This window comes from Rhineura floridana, chromosome 7, assembly GCF_030035675.1.
Source record: "Rhineura floridana isolate rRhiFlo1 chromosome 7, rRhiFlo1.hap2, whole genome shotgun sequence".
Lineage (NCBI taxonomy): Eukaryota > Metazoa > Chordata > Lepidosauria > Squamata > Rhineuridae > Rhineura > Rhineura floridana.
The window spans coordinates 34,671,101-34,692,895 of record NC_084486.1 but is presented as its reverse complement, the minus strand read 5'-3'; the positions used below and the strand labels follow the sequence as shown (position 1 = coordinate 34,692,895).

General features: G+C 45.4%; 1 protein-coding gene across 1 annotated transcript; it reads right to left on the bottom strand.

The window, feature by feature from the left end:
- Window positions 1–3,108: 3,108 nt before the first annotated feature.
- Window positions 3,109–20,956, bottom strand: KIFBP (kinesin family binding protein). The gene is made up of 7 exons (XM_061635195.1): window positions 20,386–20,956; window positions 18,337–18,435; window positions 8,884–8,963; window positions 8,612–8,795; window positions 6,746–6,830; window positions 5,917–6,026; window positions 3,109–4,869 (listed from the first exon to the last, which is right to left on the bottom strand). The coding sequence occupies exons 1-7, from the start codon at window positions 20,785–20,787 to the stop codon at window positions 3,991–3,993; spliced, it is 1,839 nt and encodes a 612-aa protein (XP_061491179.1). The 5' UTR covers window positions 20,788–20,956; the 3' UTR covers window positions 3,109–3,990.
- Window positions 20,957–21,795: the final 839 nt, after the last annotated feature.

Sequence of the window (21,795 nt, the reverse complement as noted above, 5' to 3'; positions counted from 1 at the left end):
CTATCATGTCTCCTCTGACCCGCCTTTTCTCTAAACTAAAAGCCCCAAATGCTGCTACCTTTCCTCGTAAGGGAGTCGCTCCATCCCCTTGATCATTCTGGTTGCCCTCTTTTGGTTGTATCTCCCTTATCATTTCTTCACCAGCTCTCTCTACTCTGTCATTAGGTTCTTCTTCTTCCCGTTCCTGATCCTTCTGGCGGGTCCAGGTGTAGGATTTTTAGAAGTTTGGTGACTTCTGTTGCCATTGTAGGTGTATATGTAGTCCCCTTGTCTGGGACAATCAACTTAAATGGGAAACCCCAATAGTACTTTAAACTGGCTTTTTGCAGCACCAACGTATATGGCCTCAATTTCCTCTATCTCTGCAGAATTTCTGGTGCTAAATCCTGTAGTGCCAATATCGCTGTATCTTTAAATTTTAATTCACCTAGATCTCTCAGATGATGAAGCAGCTCTTCTTTTTTGGAGTATTTGGAAAAACAAACTGTTATGTCTCTTGATCCTTTTAGGACCCAACGCTCTATGTGTCCTTTCTAAATCTTCTTCCTTCAGTTGGAAGTCTGGGAGCAGAGAAGTCAGCCATTTTACTAAGAACCTCCTTGTTCCACCTCTTCATCCAGATAACGAAAATGCAGGTTGGGGCATCTATATCTGTTCTCCAGGTCTTCGAGCTTGAGTCTTGCTTCTACCTGTGCTTTTTAAAGTGTCTCAACTTTGTCCTCCTGCTCTGCCTTTTCCATCCAGCTAGTCATTAATTCCTGTTTAAAGGAGCAGAGCTGACTAGCAAGTTCTCCTCTAACTATTTCAGCTATTGTGTTTGTGGTCTCTGTCTCTCCCTTTGTTTGCCTACTTGCAGAGATCTTTTGTGATGCAAACACCATAATTGTTTCCTCTGAGGGCATTCTCTCTGCTGTACGCCTCAAAGCTACTTTCCATCCTGTTGCTTTGAAATAAAGTTTAAGATCCACCTCTTTTTTTTTTGAGTTCCAGCTATCATTCCCTCCTTGGGCTTAGCATAGGAAAGGTTGAGTCATTCCTTTTTCTCTCTTAGACATAAATTTTAAAAGAGGCCAAGGAGCCCCACTGTACGTTGCCATTTTTCAGGTGCCCAAGCCCCCTGGTGCTTATTTTACATAATTATGTTTTGCTGGTCTTGGAGATAGACTGACTCGTTCTGGAGAGATGGCAAGGAGTTGTACAGGGCAATCTTAAGAGCAACCATATTATTGGTGCATTTTGCAGCATTTCTGCTAAGAACTGGCAAGACTGACAAGGTATATAATGCATCATTCTGAGGAATAGCATGAGCAAACAGAGGAAGAAGTGGGCAAACAGCCCGAGCCTAGCAATCACATGTTAATGTGAACAGGGACTGAACGTTTGAGAGCTTTATTTTCAATTTCTCTGAATCATCTGTATTATTTTGATTATACATAAACTTTTATGCTGGTGAGGGACTTACAAACATGCTTACACATGGATCAGTTCAAAATAACCTCTCACATAGAGCCCAAATTAAGGAATGCTTCCTCTCCTGTAGTTATATCCATTTATTCCAGCCCTTCTTCCTAAGAAGACTGCCTTGAATCTTTGAACTAAAGAGGCATTGTAAGAAGCTTTCTTAAACCATTAAGGCTTTCAACTTAGGCTTCTTCTGCTGTTTAAGCTCTCTGGTTATGGGAGCTACCAGAGCACCTTTGTAATGATCAGAGTATGTACTTCCACTCAACTGGGGATTCTTGGGATTTTCCAACTAAGGAGGTGCTCTGGCAGGATCTGACAGCTGCAGATTTGACAAACAAGTAGTGGAAAACTCCAGACGGCCTGGTTCACACAATCAATTCCTGGCTTAATAAGCTAGGATCTGCACGAGTTGCATACAGGTGAATGGAGCCCCTTTGCAGCTGCTTCACTTCTCTTTTGGCATGCGTGACTGAACAAGCCAGGATTCCGCTCTCAACCAGGGCTCCAGGAAATTATAGGTCATTTAGCTTAACATCTGTTCCAGGAAAGCTAGTGGTAAGCATGGTAAAGATAGAATTACCAAGCATATAGAACATGTCTTGCTGAAGCAGAATCAGCATGGCTTCTGCAACGGCAAGCCTTGTCTCACTGACCTTTTAAAGTGTCAACAAGCATACCGATAAGAAGTGATCCAGTTGACATTGTGTATTTGACTTTCAAAAAGCTTTGGCAAAATACTTCACCAAAGACCCGAGTAAGCTTAGCAGTCTTGCAATAAGAGCAGAGGTACTTTTATGAACCAGTGACTGGTTAAGAAACAGGAAGCAGAGGGCAGGAAAAAGTGGACAGCTCTCCCAATGGAGGGATGCAGAAATTAGAGTCCCCCAAGGATCAGGATTGTGAAAAAGGTAAATTCCATTTTAGGGATTGTTAAGAAAGGTATTGAAATTAAAACTGCCAATATCATAATGCCATTATACAAATCTATGGTATGACCACACTTGGAATACTTTGTACCGTTCTGGTCGCTGAACCTCAAAAAAAGCATATTGTAGAGCTAGAAAAGGTTTAGGGAAGGGCAACCAAAATGATCAAGGGGACAGAGAATTCTCCTATGAGGAAAGGATGCAGCATTTGAGGGCTTGTTTAGGAAAAAGACAAGTAACAGGATACATGATAGAGGGATTATGTATTGTGTAGAGAAAGCGAATAGAAGGAAGTTTTCCTTCCTCTCTTATAATGCTAGAACCCAGAGTCATCCAATGAAGCTGGCTGTGGGAATATTCAGGACAGACAATATGAAATACTTCTTCATACAGCACATAGTTAAACTAGGGAACTCACTTTCACAAGTTGTACTAATGGCCAGCAACCTGGATGATTTTAAGTGAAGATGAGACAATTTCATGGATGTTAGGGCTATCAACCTCTGCTTAGTTGCTGTTGAAAGCAGATCCCCAGTCTCTGGGGATCACAAGCAGGAGAATGTGCTTGCTGGCTTCCCACAGGCCTCTAACGGGTAACTGTGAGAACAGGATACTGAACCTGGCATTTGGCCTGATCCAGAAGGGCTCTTCTTATTAGTCTCCATCACTGGCTTTCAAAACCACTATTAATAAGAGAATATGACACTGAACACAAATGCCAGCTTCCAGAGAATCTTGACTTTTATTTTCAATAGTAAACTTCTAGACCTTACAGTAAGACAAACTTCAGTTTTAGGACGGGGTAAACAGAGCCCTGACCTACAGGTTGGTAGAAGCCGGACCATATTTAAGATCTGGGTTATAACAGGTGAAGAAAAAAAGAAGCAGGGCTGCACTGCTAAACAGATCACAACACACACACATACACTAAAAAGATGGCAAGAGAATGTACAATCAGACATGTTTATTTATCGATTCCCTTTAACAGGATTCAAAAAAGAACAAGTAAAAAGTAAAGGTGTCCCTGCCCTTGTAGTGCGAGTCGTTTCCGACTGTTAGGGTGACGTCTTGCGACATTTACTAGGCAAACTGTATATATGGGGTGGGATTGCCAGTTCCAAAAATAAATATGACACCATTAAATTAGGGATATGCTAACAAAAAAAAATCTTTTAAGGGACTGTTCATGAGGAACCTAACATTCTGCGTACCTAAAACCTACTTTGTGGGGATGGATTGATTGGACTGTAAACACAACCTATTCAAAAAGTTCCCTTTTGGAAGAAAAAGTTGGAGAGCAGCACTAGAGTTGGAAACTGGACCATGCAGCGAAGGAGAAAAATAAGTCCAGAAGGTGTGCAGGTCAGTACAAAGCAAGCAATACAGAGCACCAGTTGACCATTCACTGTATATTTAATATTGAAGGGTGGGAGAACTACTACATTTGACCATTTTTCATTTTATATAGGTTTTATGCTGCCTGTCACAGTGGGAGCTCACAACAGATGTCAGAATTACTACAAGGCAACTGCCATAAGGGAAACTGTCACTTTGGGCAGAGATCATGTTAATATTGCACATTTCCACGAAAGGAAGAAGTTTAAGTGAAAGTAGAAAGCTTGGTTCTTAGCCTTTCCATTCTTGTTGGAAGAAGTCCAACCATTTCTTTACTGAGTTCTAGCTCAGTTTCAATGGCCTGAACAGCATCTGTGTGTTTCTCACAGTAGTCTACCAAAAATGAGTAATATTCCAAAGAAGTCTGCATGTTCTCCAACTGCTTCTTGCCATCTGAAGTAATAAGCTTGCCATAAAGGCGTGCAATATGAAACTTGGCCACCATTGCAGGGCGAAGAACATCCTCCTCGAGGATCTCAGGGAAAATTTTATCAGGATTCCTCAAAGAATCTAAAAAGAGTTCGTAGAATTTTATTGCCATCTGAGCAAGAGAATTTATTTTCTTTATGGTGTGGGAGTCAAGTTCCTCTAATTTATTACCAATGGCCACTTTTAAATCCATCATCTCATAATAGGTATCAGCTAATTCAAACTGCAACTGCCTACTGAGCAGGAGATAATACTGAGGGTTTAAGCCTGCATATATAGGCTCCAGCATATCTATCCTACGCTTGTGCATCTTGCAACGCCTCTCATAATCTTCTTCAAAGAAAGCCAGCACCTTGAACAAGGCACTGTGGTCCTGAACAATTTCAATGTGGTCAGTGACATACCCATCTACCTGAAAAAACTCTTTTGCTTCATTGACATAATTCTGACCCACTAAGAAGACTTCTCTAGCTTCTTTGAAGTCTAATGGAAACACACAGCTCACTTTTTCTTCCATGGCCAAAATAGAATCACACAGATCACTAGTTCCAAAGAGAACAGCCTTCTTCCTGCCCTCCTCCTTCTCATCCTCTTCTTTTTTCTGCTGGGCTTTAAGCTCCAACTGCCTGTCTGGATCCAGCTCACCAATGTTGTCCTAAAACAAGAACACTTTGTGTAAAATATTTTGCCAGAAGAGGTCCAAAGATGAAATACTGCCAAGTTGCTAAGTTAATCACTTTCAGAGGAATAACCTCTGTTACCCCTATGATGATAACAGAAAACTTTGTCTATTTTGGATTTCTATAAATTCTTTAGTAATTTCATACAGCAGGGACTCCTGAGGGGTCTCCATACATTCTTTTCTCATTTACACTAATTGTTGAATAGAAACATATGTTAAGCTTACAGCAGCAACACAGTGGACATATTAAAGAGTTACTCTGGGATAGTTTTTTTAATATTATCTAAATCATGATGGAGCAAGTGGTTGTCATTCATGCCATTTCATTTTCATCACCCCCACCCCTAAAGAGATTTGACACCTCTTAGGTGCCAGATTTACATCCTTGTGGGGTTCTCTTTATCCACAACTGTATTATCAGATAACAGGAATGACTTTCTTACATTGAAAATTTCAACAGCTCACGTGTATGGAAAACCTAACATGGCAGTGAAAACTGCATAGTTGGTTTTTATAATGGATGAGATGCTGAAATCTACATGCCCACAAGGATATCTGGAAATACCTGTTTCTTGCCTGGCCAAAGATCCACTCTGACAGGACAGTACTAAGTAAGGAGAAAACTGCTGAAGAAGCCAAAGTGGAAAACAGAGTATGTACCACCAATGGCAGATTGGCTTTAACAAGCAGAGCTCTGCTTTCTTGGTGAAATTGTGTCCAGCCTCTAAAACTGAAATCATTTTGACACTGTCAGTAAAGCATCAAGGCCCACGATGAAATCAAGGAAACAGGATCAAAACTGGCAAACAAGATTACTGACCAGACAGAAGACTGCTTTCAGGTTTAAAAATTAAGCACAGATTCCAGGACTGAGCTGATTTTGTCTCAAGTCCTTTGTACACTCAGCAGTTTTATGAATTAATTTACTATAACCTAGAGTCTCAGCATCTCTAGCAGCTGTTAGGTTTAATTGCTATTGCAAACATACAAAAGGTTATTTGCAGCCCTTTTCTTCATTACCTCAAGCAATTTCCGGGCTCCCTGCAACAAGTTCAAGCAGTACTTAATCCAACATCTTGCAACTTCAGCTTTTCTCTGCCGAAGGTCTTGTTGATCTTGCTCTGTTTCATCTGATTAAAAATATTGCGATATTTTTAGACTAGTTGAGAGCTAGATTTTGAAAAGATGTCCCCAGAAAAAAAGTCATTAGTCATCCAAACCCCTTTATGGACTGCACAGAATTCAAGTAACCATTGCTATTATTATTAGATGTTTATAAGGAAGGTTTAATATTCAGTCAGAACACTTTCTAATTCTGAGGCTTTCCCATACTGTAAAGGGGACCAAACAGCACATGATACTTCTGCTAGCAAGAGGCGGGAAGTGGAGACATTTAAGTTCAGGAAAGACAGGATGTAGGAACACTTTGGAACACAGTATTCATAACATAGCTAAAATAGTTTAAGCATTACTTGCATTAACAGTCCTAAAAAGTGAAAAATAAAAGAAGAGCAAGATATTACCAATGCAAGTTACAGCAACAGAGAAAAATGGTACATCTTCTCTCTCTCTAAAATCAAAATATTAAAACCTATTTCCCTTTTTTCATCATCGTGGGGAAAGTCTGCATAATTGAGGAATGCAGCCTTGCTGCAGGAGCAGCTCCTCACCTCCTCAACTTACAGCCTCTTCTAGTCCTACAAAAATCACTGAAATTGTGAAATTAACCAGACCAGATCACAAGCTGAGACAATCAATTTTTAAAAGATAATAAGCAGAGCACTGAACATTTATGCTAACCCATATAATTCAAAGCCACTGCAGTTCAGATTGAAGCGAGATGACTTACTGTCCTCTGCAGATGGCACCTGTCCAGCTTGACCAAAGATGACACTGGCAGCTGCTAAACAATGCCTGGACTCCATGAAACATTGCTGTGAGGAAAAGATATGGTGGTGTTTGTTCTGGCACATAGTGAGATACTTTTCACTTAATATTTAAAAACTATATCGCTAAGTTCTGAAATTGGACGCCTAAATGTGTGATGACTGAAGGATCCAGGGACATAATCTGACAAGACGGTACAGTAGGAAGGCTGAGTGCAAACACAGATTTTTCTCTTAAGGAGCTCCCACATACACACTCCTATCATATCATAAATTGAGGAATAATATTCATTGTAAATTCTTTTCATGCACTTCACCTAAAACATGACTTTTTCTATTTACACTTCTGGCCATATGTAATTTATACGTGGCGTATCCATTCCTATTTTGTTGCCAAGAAAAATTGCTAATCAGAGACTCCAAAGATAATGTGACACTGTTCCTAGCTGAAAATAAATAGAAAATCATTCATTTGTTCAAATGTTATGGTTTCAAAATCCACCTTCAGAATTCAATGACCATTTCCCTAGTAGTTATTTATAATTGGCTTGTAAATATAGACTTTGTAAATGTAGTCAAGGTACACAGTTAAACAGATAGGAAAATATTTTAAGGCAAAGAGAGAACAAGTAAAAGCTGATAGCTGAATGTTGTAAGTGTCCTGACACGGCAGACACCTTCTTAAAACTAAAGTTTTTACAGATTGCATTTTGATAATGAATGGGCTTGTATTGACAATATAGAGCTTTGCCAGAAACTACAGTAGCAATTTCATTCTTAGCTCTAGTGATCGTATATCACTGAATCAGCTTTCTGCAAATAAAATATTACATAACTGAAGAAAGACTGAAAATCAACTTCAGTTGTATTTGACTATAAGCTTAGCTACAAAAACTATAATGGATTACTGCAGCCACCTACTGCTTTTTTGGAGCAGATGGACCAACAAGGGAAACATTTGCGTGTTAAAATTCTATCACAGAATCGTAGAGTTGGAAGGGGCTTATAAGGCCATCGAGTCCAACCCCCTGCTCAATGCAGGAGTCAAACTGAAAGCATACCCGATAGGTGGCTGCCCACCTGTCTCTTGAAGGCCTCCCGTGCTGGACAGCCCACCACCTCCCTAGGAAATGGGCTCCATTACTGTACCGTTCTAACAGTTAGGAAGTTTTTCCTGATGTTCAGTCAAAATCTGGCTTCCTGCAACTTGAGCCCATTATTCCATGTCCCTCCTCTGTGTGCCAACCTTTCAAGTAATTGAAGAGTGCTGTCATATCTCCCCTCAGTCTTCTCTTCTGAAGGCTAAACATGCCATTTCTTTGAGTCTCTCTTCACAGGGCTTTGTTTCCAGTCCATTGTAGCTATATAGTATTCCAAGGATACCATACCTCTACAGCTGACACTCCCTGTATATTAGGCCTTTAAATTCTTAACCCTGTACATGTGTTTATGCAGAAACCTGGTAGTTTGTTAATCTGGCAAAGGACAACAAACTCACTCCTTACAGAGGCAATAGGTTGGATCTTCCAGAATAATAGAGCAATCCAAATTATAGGAAGCCATTGTAAATTACGCCAATTCCAAACTCCACTTATCTTGGCGGATCTTGGGTCTGGATTGCTCTCTTAGTTAAAATTAATGGGACAAGTTCATCATAACTTTCAGTCCCATTGATTTCAAAGGGAACTTAAGAACTAAGTCTAGAATATATGCAACCTGCCAATAAGGATCATACCATAGATGATTTTTTGATTGCTGGTCAAACAGCAACTCTGACTATGGTAGCACCTTAACAAATCAGGTACTCTAGAGAACATTTAAGCAATTACCTTTGTGAGATAATATTGAGACAAAGTAGCTGCATTGAGAGCCCATTCTACTGGATAGTAGCCACTATACTCAAGCTGTCGTTTGAGAGTGGTATGGCAGTACTGCGCAGCCTTCTCAATTATTTCCAGATGTTGGTAGACTTGGGCCAGATAATATAGCGTATGAGTATAGACCTTCTCAAATCTGGGGAAACATGGGGAGGTGGTTAGATTTAATTTTAACACAGATGCTACCCCACTGACCTTTAACTTCTGTTTTAGTCAACATATACCTTTTTGATCTCTCTTGGTCAGTAAGTTGCTCTTCTTCAGCCATAAAATGTTCACTGGAATCAAGTGGAGGATTCCCATTCTGAAAAACATAGCATATGCAAATAAATACATACGCAAGTTTGTACTCTCCCTGCTGGTTGCATATTGGTACTGCGCGGAATGTAAGGCTAAGAGGAAGGACATAAAAGGTAGTTAAATCTGGAGACTTCATTTTGTTTTTGAAAAGCCATTCTTCCTTGCTGTACTGCAAATCTCATAAAAATGCACCTCTAATCCTGCATACTTCTAAAAACCTGTTCTCTCCTCTTGAACAGTTACTTATCTTGGATTTACCACTGATAGTAAGAACGTGATATATTTAAACAAGAATTTCAGTAAATGTGACAATATAGAAACAATGAAAGTTTATCCAGATGCAGAAGTCAGAAACTCTGGAAGAATGTACTTTCAGAAATTCTTGCCTTCCTTGCCACTCAACACACTCAGAGCAAGAGTAGTTGTTACTAGATAAAACACATCACACTGAGGTAAAAAGAACTAATACAATACTAGTATATTCTACTGAATGAATCAGCGTATTCAATAGGGAAATCCAGTCATCATGTTAGGCATCTCTTTAACAACTCAACAGCACAAAATAGTTATACGTTCCTGTAATAAATGTACTTCTCAGGCTTAATTTGTACTAGTTTTTATTCTCTTTACACATCACAAAGTAAGAAAAATACAACAAATTGCATTTTAATTAGAGATGTGCAAAAACACTCCAACACCCCCCCAAATTCCAGTTCTGTGGAATTCTTGAAAAACTTTGAGGATTTTTTTTTGAGAGAGGGGGCAGCATTAGATAAAAATGTAAGTAAATAATAATAGATAGTTAATAAAGCCATCAAGGGGTACATATATTGTTCTTCTAGCGCTATCTCATTGTAGCTCTCTCTCTCTGGAGTTGCACAAAAACTGCAGACCTTCCATTTTTATAGGTGTGATCCATTTCCACTCATAAACTAAGTTGTGACTCTTGATACCTTAGCATGAGAATGCGTCAGCTTTGTAGCAAGCATTACCTCTGGCTCTGCACCAACAGTACCCGATAGGTTTGTATCACTATGTTTATCTGGGGAAAAGCATCTCTCTGTCCTTCCCAATTTTAATAGTGTTTTATTTTAACTCATTCTCTTGCTCACTGCATTACAGCTCTCTGAACACATTAACACACACCCCTTTACTCCATCCCAAAGCACAGAGTATCTTCTCTTTCTTGGCACTTCCACCTTTACCTTTCCCTCTTTCTCTGTACCTGCTAGCATCCCATATTTCTTCCTTTTTTCTCCCAGGACAACTCTGAACCCATTACAGTAACTCTATCCCTGTATTTCCTCAGCCCACATGTATCTGTGCACCCCATCTCCCAGTTTCTCCTCTTTTCTAACTTTTTTTGGCTCTTTTCTCCTGCCGCCCTTCCTCATTTCTGCTCCTCCCTGCTTACTCCAGCAGCAATGCTGCACAAGGATTTCATTCTCCAAGCAATTTAAACATGAAGACAGTTGGAGATGCAGGCAGGCCATGTGGCATCGCTGGCTAACAATGGGCTAAACACACCAGCACCAATTTCACCATGCACAGGAGTGGCAATGGGACACAGTGAAGCAGGAATTCTTCATCCCCCACTTCCATTTTGGATGTAGTTTGGCTGTCCTCAGATGTTCCCAGGAAAATAATGGGAAAGGAGCCCAAACAATGGCCCTTTGGAATTCTCTCAATGGGCTGTAGATAAGCACAGAGAGAGCGGCAATCAGCTCACAACCTATAGATTATGGAGGCCTATTTTTACATAACTGCATATGCATAGTCTGGTTATGCAGTAATTAGCAGCAAATAACTTATAGCAATAATAGGATCACATGTACTGTAAACTCAGTTTTACATCTCAAGCCAAGCTCTGAATCAAGCCAAGCTCTGAATCAAGCCTGACTGAGTGTCCTGTTCTCACCAGGCTCCTTAAGGAGGTGAGAGACTCCCCAGCAGAAAACAAGCGAGGGCAGTGCAAGACAGAATCTAGAGTCATTCCGAAGTCAAGAGTCCAGAGTCTACCTCACAACCAAGGCGGTCGGGCAAGATTCAGGGTTGGAGCAGTCCGGGTCAGAAACCAAGCAGTCTGTAAGCAACGCAAGCAAGGAACAAGGAAAGAGACACGTCCAGGGTCCATAGGAAATCTTTAGATGGGTCAAATGCAGAAGTGGAGTATAGATGTTGTTCCAGCAACCCTTGCAGCCTGGCATTGGGGTTTTTATGCTGGAGCTGCTGAACCATACCTCAAATCTAGGGCTGTGGAGTCAGAGTCAGAAGCAATTTTGGGTGGAGTCAGAGTCAGTAGAAATGTACTAACTCCGACTTCAAAATAAAATTAATAATTTAAATTTTTTGTTTTAATGTATTTTAAGGTCTTTTTATGATGTCTTAAAGTGTTTTTAGTGTTTCTGTTTCCCGCCCTGGGCTCCTGTTGGGAGGAAGGGCGGGTTATAAATCCAATAATAAATACATAAATAAAATAAATAATATACACTTGCCATTTATGAAGGAGTCAGAGAGCAGAAAAATAGTGGAGTCGGAGTTGAAGGTTTGACGTACCAACTCCACAGCCCTGCCCAAATCTCAAGCGACTCCCATTATTTATTTGTTTATGTTTGATTTATGGAAATGGACTGCCTTCAAGTCGATTCCGACTTATGGTGACCCTATGAATAGAGTTTTCATGGTAAGCGGTATTCAGAGGGGGTTTATCACTGCCTTCCTCTGAGGCTGAGAGGGAGTGACTGGCCCAAGGTCACCCAGTGAGCTTCATGGCTGGGTGGGGATTCGAACCCGGGTCTCCCAGGTTGTAGTCCAACACTCTAACCACTACACCACACTGGCTCTCTTGTGTTTGATTTGTATCCCGCCCTTTCTCCCAGAAGGAGCCCAGGGCAGCAAACAAAAGCACTAAAAACACTTTAAAACACCATAAAAACAGACTTTAAAAGATATTAAAACACAACCACCATTAAAAACATTAAAACAAAACATTTTTAAAAAGCTTTAAAATATTTTAAAAGGTTTCAAAATATATTAAAAAGCAATTCCAACACAGATGCAGACTGAGGACTCCAGGCCTGTAGTCAGGCACTCCTCCGGATGGGCTGGGTCTCCATCTGACATCGGGAGGCGATAATAATAATAATAATAATAATAAATTTTATTTCTAGGCCGCCTATCTGGCCGCACAAGCGGCCACTCTAGGCGGCGTACAAGATAAAGTAAAATACAACATACAAACTACATAAAAACCCAAGAACTACAATATAAAACGAAACCGAACCCACCCATAGCTAAAACCAATGGCACCCAAAAGAAAACAAATACAAACAAAAGACAACAACCCAGGCCACCTCAGCCAGCCGGCTCATGTATCCCTCCCAAGAGGGACAGGTGATGGGAATCAGTCACAGCTGGCTGGGTACCTGGGACCTGGTCCTGCAGGAGGCACGTCTGCCAGGCAGCAGTCCCACTGGGAAGGGTGGTGGAGGTGGTGTTCCAACAGCAGCAGCAACAGCAGGCTCTCCTTCCCTGGGTGGCGATGTTCTCCTTCTTCCTGCAGGCACTGGGTCTCCCAGGCCACCTCAGCCAGCCGGCTCATGTATCCCTCCCAAGAGGGACAGGTGATGGGAATCAGTCCCAGCTGGCTGGGTACCTGGGACCTGGTCCTGCAGGAGGCACGTCTGCCAGGCAGCAGTCCCACTGGGAAGGGTGGTGGAGGTGGTGTTCCAACAGCAGCAGCAACAGCAGGCTCTCCTTCCCTGGGTGGCGATGTTCTCCTTCTTCCTGCAGGCACTGGGTCTCCCAGGCCACCTCAGCCAGCCGGCTCATGTATCCCTCCCAAGAGGGACAGGTGATGGGAATCAGTCCCAGCTGGCTGGGTACCTGGGACCTGGTCCTGCAGGAGGCACGTCTGCCAGGCAGCAGTCCCACTGGGAAGGGTGGTGGAGGTGGTGTTCCAACAGCAGCAGCAACAGCAGGCTCTCCTTCCCTGGGTGGCGATGTTCTCCTTCTTCCTGCAGGCACTGGGTCTCCCAGGCCACCTCAGCCAGCCGGCTCATGTATCCCTCCCAAGAGGGACAGGTGATGGGAATCAGTCCCAGCTGGCTGGGTACCTGGGACCTGGTCCTGCAGGAGGCACGTCTGCCAGGCAGCAGTCCCACTGGGAAGGGTGGTGGAGGTGGTGTTCCAACAGCAGCAGCAACAGCAGGCTCTCCTTCCCTGGGTGGCGATGTTCTCCTTCTTCCTGCAGGCACTGGGTCTCCCAGGCCACCTCAGCCAGCCGGCTCATGTATCCCTCCCAAGAGGGACAGGTGATGGGAATCAGTCCCAGCTGGCTGGGTACCTGGGACCTGGTCCTGCAGGAGGCACGTCTGCCAGGCAGCAGTCCCACTGGGAAGGGTGGTGGAGGTGGTGTTCCAACAGCAGCAGCAACAGCAGGCTCTCCTTCCCTGGGTGGCGATGTTCTCCTTCTTCCTGCAGGCACTGGGTCTCCCAGGCCACCTCAGCCAGCCGGCTCATGTATCCCTCCCAAGAGGGACAGGTGATGGGAATCAGTCACAGCTGGCTGGGTACCTGGGACCTGGTCCTGCAGGAGGCACGTCTGCCAGGCAGCAGTCCCACTGGGAAGGGTGGTGGAGGTGGTGTTCCAACAGCAGCAGCAACAGCAGGCTCTCCTTCCCTGGGTGGCGATGTTCTCCTTCTTCCTGCAGGCACTGGGTCTCCCAGGCCACCTCAGCCAGCCGGCTCATGTATCCCTCCCAAGAGGGACAGGTGATGGGAATCAGTCCCAGCTGGCTGGGTACCTGGGACCTGGTCCTGCAGGAGGCACGTCTGCCAGGCAGCAGTCCCACTGGGAAGGGTGGTGGAAGTGGTGTTCCAACAGCAGCAGCAACAGCAGGCTCTCCTTCCCTGGGTGGCGATGTTCTCCTTCTTCCTGCAGGCACTGGGTCTCCCAGGCCACCTCAGCCAGCCGGCTCATGTATCCCTCCCAAGAGGGACAGGTGATGGGAATCAGTCCCAGCTGGCTGGGTACCTGGGACCTGGTCCTGCAGGAGGCACGTCTGCCAGGCAGCAGTCCCACTGGGAAGGGTGGTGGAGGTGGTGTTCCAACAGCAGCAGCAACAGCAGGCTCTCCTTCCCTGGGTGGCGATGTTCTCCTTCCTGCAGGCACTGGGTCTCCCAGGCCACCTCAGCCAGCCGGCTCATGTATCCCTCCCAAGAGGGACAGGTGATGGGAATCAGTCCCAGCTGGCTGGGTACCTGGGACCTGGTCCTGCAGGAGGCACGTCTGCCAGGCAGCAGTCCCACTGGGAAGGGTGGTGGAGGTGGTGTTCCAACAGCAGCAGCAACAGCAGGCTCTCCTTCCCTGGGTGGCGATGTTCTCCTTCTTCCTGCAGGCACTGGGTCTCCCAGGCCACCTCAGCCAGCCGGCTCATGTATCCCTCCCAAGAGGGACAGGTGATGGGAATCAGTCCCAGCTGGCTGGGTACCTGGGACCTGGTCCTGCAGGAGGCACGTCTGCCAGGCAGCAGTCCCACTGGGAAGGGTGGTGGAGGTGGTGTTCCAACAGCAGCAGCAACAGCAGGCTCTCCTTCCCTGGGTGGCGATGTTCTCCTTCTTCCTGCAGGCACTGGGTCTCCCAGGCCACCTCAGCCAGCCGGCTCATGTATCCCTCCCAAGAGGGACAGGTGATGGGAATCAGTCCCAGCTGGCTGGGTACCTGGGACCTGGTCCTGCAGGAGGCACGTCTGCCAGGCAGCAGTCCCACTGGGAAGGGTGGTGGAGGTGGTGTTCCAACAGCAGCAGCAACAGCAGGCTCTCCTTCCCTGGGTGGCGATGTTCTCCTTCTTCCTGCAGGCACTGGGTCTCCCAGGCCACCTCAGCCAGCCGGCTCATGTATCCCTCCCAAGAGGGACAGGTGATGGGAATCAGTCCCAGCTGGCTGGGTACCTGGTCCTGCAGGAGGCACGTCTGCCAGGCAGCAGTCCCACTGGGAAGGGTGGTGGAGGTGGTGTTCCAACAGCAGCAGCAACAGCAGGCTCTCCTTCCCTGGGTGGCGATGTTCTCCTTCTTCCTGCAGGCACTGGGTCTCCCAGGCCACCTCAGCCAGCCGGCTCATGTATCCCTCCCAAGAGGGACAGGTGATGGGAATCAGTCCCAGCTGGCTGGGTACCTGGGACCTGGTCCTGCAGGAGGCACGTCTGCCAGGCAGCAGTCCCACTGGGAAGGGTGGTGGAGGTGGTGTTCCAACAGCAGCAGCAACAGCAGGCTCTCCTTCCCTGGGTGGCGATGTTCTCCTTCTTCCTGCAGGCACTGGGTCTCCCAGGCCACCTCAGCCAGCCGGCTCATGTATCCCTCCCAAGAGGGACAGGTGATGGGAATCAGTCACAGCTGGCTGGGTACCTGGGACCTGGTCCTGCAGGAGGCACGTCTGCCAGGCAGCAGTCCCACTGGGAAGGGTGGTGGAGGTGGTGTTCCAACAGCAGCAGCAACAGCAGGCTCTCCTTCCCTGGGTGGCGATGTTCTCCTTCTTCCTGCAGGCACTGGGTCTCCCAGGCCACCTCAGCCAGCCGGCTCATGTAGCCCTCCCAAGAGGGACAGGTGATGGGAATCAGTCCCAGCTGGCTGGGTACCTGGGACCTGGTCCTGCAGGAGGCACGTCTGCCAGGCAGCAGTCCCACTGGGAAGGGTGGTGGAGGTGGTGTTCCAACAGCAGCAGCAACAGCAGGCTCTCCTTCCCTGGGTGGCGATGTTCTCCTTCTTCCTGCAGGCACTGGGTCTCCCAGGCCACCTCAGCCAGCCGGCTCATGTAGCCCTCCCAAGAGGGACAGGTGATGGGAATCAGTCCCAGCTGGCTGGGTACCTGGGACCTGGTCCTGCAGGAGGCACGTCTGCCAGGCAGCAGTCCCACTGGGAAGGGTGGTGGAGGTGGTGTTCCAACAGCAGCAGCAACAGCAGGCTCTCCTTCCCTGGGTGGCGATGTTCTCCTTCTTCCTGCAGGCACTGGGTCTCCCAGGCCACCTCAGCCAGCCGGCTCATGTATCCCTCCCAAGAGGGACAGGTGATGGGAATCAGTCACAGCTGGCTGGGTACCTGGGACCTGGTCCTGCAGGAGGCACGTCTGCCAGGCAGCAGTCCCACTGGGAAGGGTGGTGGAGGTGGTGTTCCAACAGCAGCAGCAACAGCAGGCTCTCCTTCCCTGGGTGGCGATGTTCTCCTTCTTCCTGCAGGCACTGGGTCTCCCAGGCGATGCCTCTCCCTTGGGCTCAGGGACTGTTAAGCCTCGATGTCAGAGGCTGAACTTGCCCCGGGTGCAGATGGCCCGTCCTGGACCTTCTCACAGTACCCTGAGCCCTCACCCTTAGATGGAGCCTGAGCCAGGGCTGGGTCCAAGACCGGAGCCTCTTGTTATTCCTCTGATGAGGACTCCCCTGGCTGGGACATGACATTAAGTTATTTAAGTGCCAAACTAAGCATCTTCTATCAGTTTTCTTATGAATCAGGTAGACTCCTCTTGTGATGTTATCTGATACTTCAAGCTTTTACTTGGAGATATGCGCTCACTGTGTACCAGTGACCCAATCCTGGAAATCATTAGATGCACCAAATGTTATGGCCCATTTGGTAGCCATTTGGTGTATTAAAACTTGGGGAGGACTTTCTGAAATGTTTGTCCATGAAATGAAGCATCCATAGAGAAGTCCAACTGCTGTGCGGTCACCACAACTCCAGACTCCCAGATTTCTTTCACCAGCACTTCCCAATTATCACCCTACCACTTGAGGAAGAAGAACTACAAGAGCTTTCAGATGAAACTAAGACCAGGGAGCTGCCCACCACTGTGTGTATCTCCCTGTCACTATGAGGCAGCATTCAGCCTGTTAACACTTTTGCTGTCCTAAGTCTGCATATGTAGTGTAAACCAGTTGCCAGGCACAAAGGAAGAGTTGTTCCTTTAGCTATCCAGGTATTCAGTCAAGTAGCAGGTTCTGAATTAAAATACTTTATTCAGATCAGGAACAGAAATATAAAGAGAAAGGAAGGGGGAACAGACAAATAGCATAAGGAATTTCCCCCCCTGAATAACCTAAGAAACAGTATCACAATGAAAACTTAAATGTACTTGCGGGGGGAGGGAGAAGGGTCACTGATGATGTTCAGAAGATGACTAATTTTCATAGGGAATAATTCTCGCTTTTAATCATGCGTAACCAGGAGAAGGGAATTGACAGGATGGGAGAGTTTGATCCTCTAATTAAGGATGACCAAGTGGGACTGGACACAGCTCCTGGGGCAGTGCTTTGACAGTACGGAGATAGCACGTAGACAGAACAGCATGTGGAAAAATGGCCCATTGGCACCTAGCTTCAACAATCCAGGAAGCTGGAAGCAGGTGAGATCTGGAACAGATCTGCAATCCATGCCTAGCAAATAGAACCACTAGAGGAAAATCCCTGACTATGTACATGAAGAATGCTCTAAATGTGATAGGTAGGTTGCTAAGCAATGGAGATTCTACACTGGATGAAACAACAACAAAAAAGGCAGGCACGTTATTCTCAGGCCTTTTTCTGCAGCAATCAAGCAAGTTCAACTAAGTAAGACAAGAACAATGTGAATATGAAGAAACTGAAATATTTTCAGCATCCCTTTTCAGAATTTGCCAAAGTGCAGCATTCCACTGGTTTCATAACAGCCACGTCAGATGACTAACAAACACTGGAAATGCCCCTTGAGGCAGCTCAGCATATAAATAGTGCCTCAGAGGCTGTAACAAAGACCCCATTGTGCAAATGCTATGGCACAGCAGAGTCAACAACTCAGAAGGCAAGGATGCTTGTTATGCGTAAGGAATCCTCCTAACATACAGAAAACCTTTCCTTTTAGAAAAGTAAATCTGCTTGATTCTGTGCAGCATTATGGCCATACAACAATAAGCCCAAGTGCGTTTAGAATACTCCAATTATTATAAATGATGGAAGAGTTGTTGAACTGTTTTATAGATGCTTTATGTGGTTACAGAGGGATGAGAACACAATTGACACTGTGATCTGATGTTAATTTTCTAATCAACTGCTGGCACAGAACACTCTGATTAGATAACTTCAACCATTCTTGAAGTTATCTGAAAATGAAATTCCAACAGTAGCATCGAAACTCCTGGCAACCCAGGTATTTTCTCAAAAAGCATCCCCTGCTTTGTAACTTGAGAAAACGGGCCTGTGTACTCACAAAGCACAAAAACAATGCACCCAAGGAGATTTTGTCTATTATTCCATGACTGTAGCCTATCATATTAGAATTTGCTATTTTGATTATGCTTTGGGGTGCCACCATATTGCAGAAACATAAGACAAGCTCACACCACACTTTACCTCTTTCATGTACTGATTATACAAAGCCTCCGCAGATTCCAAGTAAGTCTGTGCTGTTTTAATGTCATCTCTTTCAGACCACAAGATACCAAGATTATTCTACAAAATAAAAGGGAGAGAAAAGAGTTATTTCTAAAGCTATGAATGGCACAAATCCACAATCATTACACAGGGAACAGGGGGCCACCCTGGAACATATTATACAAGAACTAAATTAAGTGTGAATACTAGACTTATTCTGCCTTAAAAGGCACCTCTTGGAAAAAAGGGCCAGTGATTTGTAGTTCATTATCTCACTCTGATCTATCATGTCCAGGTACTAGCAGGAACATACTAGGAACAGAAGCTTCAAGTCTGTCCATGAGGTTGCCTATTACTCAGCTCTTACGTTACTGTTGGGCAGATGCAGTCCCACATATTTATAGCTCCTAAGTATAAGTCATAGGGATCTAAATGTTATTATTCCTTCCTTGCCGCTACTGCTGGCGCACAAGTGACTTGGATGTAGAGATCCGTTACGCATTCCCTGAACTGCAGTGGTAACTAATCAAGGCTGAGAACACATGAACAAGGAGTTTGTTTTATGCTTCTTGAAATAGAAGCATTACTGCCTTGCACACTCAATATTCCAGGGTCTGGTCTGCCATCGCCACCAGCTCAACCACCGGCACTCTTTTTTGCCTCCTCCTCCTATACTTCACACGCTGTATAGCAATGCATTTCCCCAACTCATCCTGTGCGCTCATTTTTTTTCTTTTTCTTTCCGGCACTAAAGCCAGAATAAACACATGGCTGCAGAACCAGTAGGAGAACACACAAAGCATCCCTATGGGCAGAATAATGAACAAAAATGCGTAGCAACACACGTCTCTTTTGTCTTTGAGACAAGCACAGCTACCACAGGCCACATCAAGTTTCCCCAGGCTTGAAGACACAGGTATGCTAGACCCTGACCATTATGCCAAGGCAGAAAGCAACACAGCTCTTCACCTCAGATAAGGAGGCATGCAGCAAATGGCAAGGCAGTATTAACGCTACTACCATACAAGAACAGAACCACAATGTTTACACATTTAGTTTTAATTACTAGGGTTTTTTTGTAGCATAACACAATTACATCATATTTCTTCTTCTCCAGAATTCAAAGATTACTCTTACAAAAAGGCAAGATAACATGGAGGGGGAAGTAAACTGCTTCAAAAACAGATCACAAAGAGTGCACTTTTAATGTCTGCTATGTAACAATCTACACGTCTTTTTGGGGCTTTATCCAATACATCAACAAGGGTTCCATAGCACCAAACTGAATGACTTAGATCCAGAGAGCTTGTGAGTGGAGTTACTCACTGAACCACCACTCATGGAAAGGGGGAGAAGGAAATATTTTTGCTGATTTCCCCTTCAACCCCTGCTCTTTTGTTCTGGAGGAAATCAGGAACAATGTGGGAAGGGGTTCAGGAGGCTGGTCAAATCAGCAAAATTTGTCTCGTTCCTGCCCCCCTTCCATGAGCCATTAGATTCAACTCTAGATCTAAACCAGCATATTATTCTACTAGACTAAATGATCCCTATCAAAGACCAACTATTTCTGCCCACAGAAAGCTTTTGACCCAGCAGAGGGATCATACAAGTGGAAAGGGAGGGAGGAGGTAGCAACTTTTGCAGACTCCCCCTTCAGTCCCGAGTGCTACCTTCCCATATTATTCCAGAGAATTCTCCAACCCTCCAAAGAGTATTTTTGGAGGGTAAAAGTGGCTGAAGGAGAAAATCAGCAGAAGTCACAGCCTCACTTTTCTACCAGCAAAGTCTGGATCCAAGTCCTTATGACTAAATCTATGCAGTAACATTCAACACTAGAACAGTCCCATCTTGTTTCTCAACCACCACCCCAGTAAGTTGCAGCCAGAATGTATGAATGAGACAAATCCAAGCTTGTGATAAAAGTACATAGGAAAGTGTAATCAACTTTACTTCTGATAAAACAAGGCTCGACTGAATGGAGCCCTACGGGGGCAGCAGCCCAGCCCAGCCGAGCATGCCCTTCCCCACCTGGGCCTGAATGTAGAGAGAGACGCACTCCCGGGAGAGGCGGTGCCGCTCCAGCAGCTGAATGCACTTCACCAGGTGCTCCTCGCCGGCGGAGCACTCCTGGGTGTCGGTATGGTTCACCCCCAACTCGTACTCGACCACAGCCAGCCGCACTGCGCGCAGCCGCTCCGCCTCGTCGTTCCGAGCCGCCTCTTCGCCAGTGCCCGGGGCGCCTTCGGCCTCGCCTGCCTCCTCCTCCTCCTCCGAGCCCAGAAACTGCTTGATGCCTTCCAGCAGCTCCCGCGCGCTGTACTTGGAGCGATACGGCTCGGTCTCCGGGTCTTTCTTGGATTCCACGTACGAGAGGTTCACGGCGCTACGGAACTTCTCGCATAGCGAGGCCCACTCGGCGGGGGTCGCCATCTTCTTATTAGGATTTTTTTCTTAATATCGTCGCCGTTCGTCTCCTTCAATCAGTTTTATGCCCACTCTGACTCCCTCTAGTGGTAATCCGCATGCGTGAAGAAATGCGGGAGATGTCAACTGAACGCTTTAGCCACCATCATTTTTGTTCCCTTAGTTAAAATGGAGGCATGATGGACAGAGGACGTCAGAAGCAGCCGGGGGCGGGATAGAAGCGGTGGTAGAAAACAAGCGAGCAGAGATGCTGCGGCTAGCTCCAAAGCAAAGCATTCGAAACAGTTGGTGCGCGCGATATGGGAATATTTGAACGAGACTATTAAGAAACTTGGAATCAGTGGGTGAATCGACATTATAAGTAGCGGAAGTCACGCTCAAGCCGCGGATCTTTGGGAACTGTAGTTCTGCAGCTTGGCAACCTCATCAAACAAGAATAAGTAGATTCCTTTGGGCAAACCCATGACGTTTAATTAACGGGGAATAAAACTAATACGGCCACAGTACCAGCGGACCTACAGAGTCTCTGGTGGCAACAATGACTAGAAGGGTAGCCTTGTTGGCCTCTTGTGGCACGTTACGCATTTCTTGTGGAATAATCGTTCGTTGTCTACACAGTGGTGTATGAAGTACTATCCCAAAAAGAACATATATGGGGTTTGGGGATGGTGGAGCTGTAAAAAGTCAGTTGGAAATGAAGTGCAGAAAAATATGAACACCACCGTTAATTACAGAATTATCTCTAATTCACAAAACAGATGTTAACACAGACTTCCCGGGGTTGGTAAGATACTTTAATACATAATGTTCAGTTCTCAAGTGGTTGCCTTGAACCTCTTAGTGCAGGAGTTCCCCAACTTTTTTCCCCGTGGATCACTTGAAAATTGCTGATGGTCTCAATGGACCACTTAATGATTTTTCTGCCTGTTGTAGCAATTGTAATGCACTGTGCTAGACACAGTAATGATTTTAATTGTATTTTTATTGCTTCTTTTATTTCTGACATTTATGTTA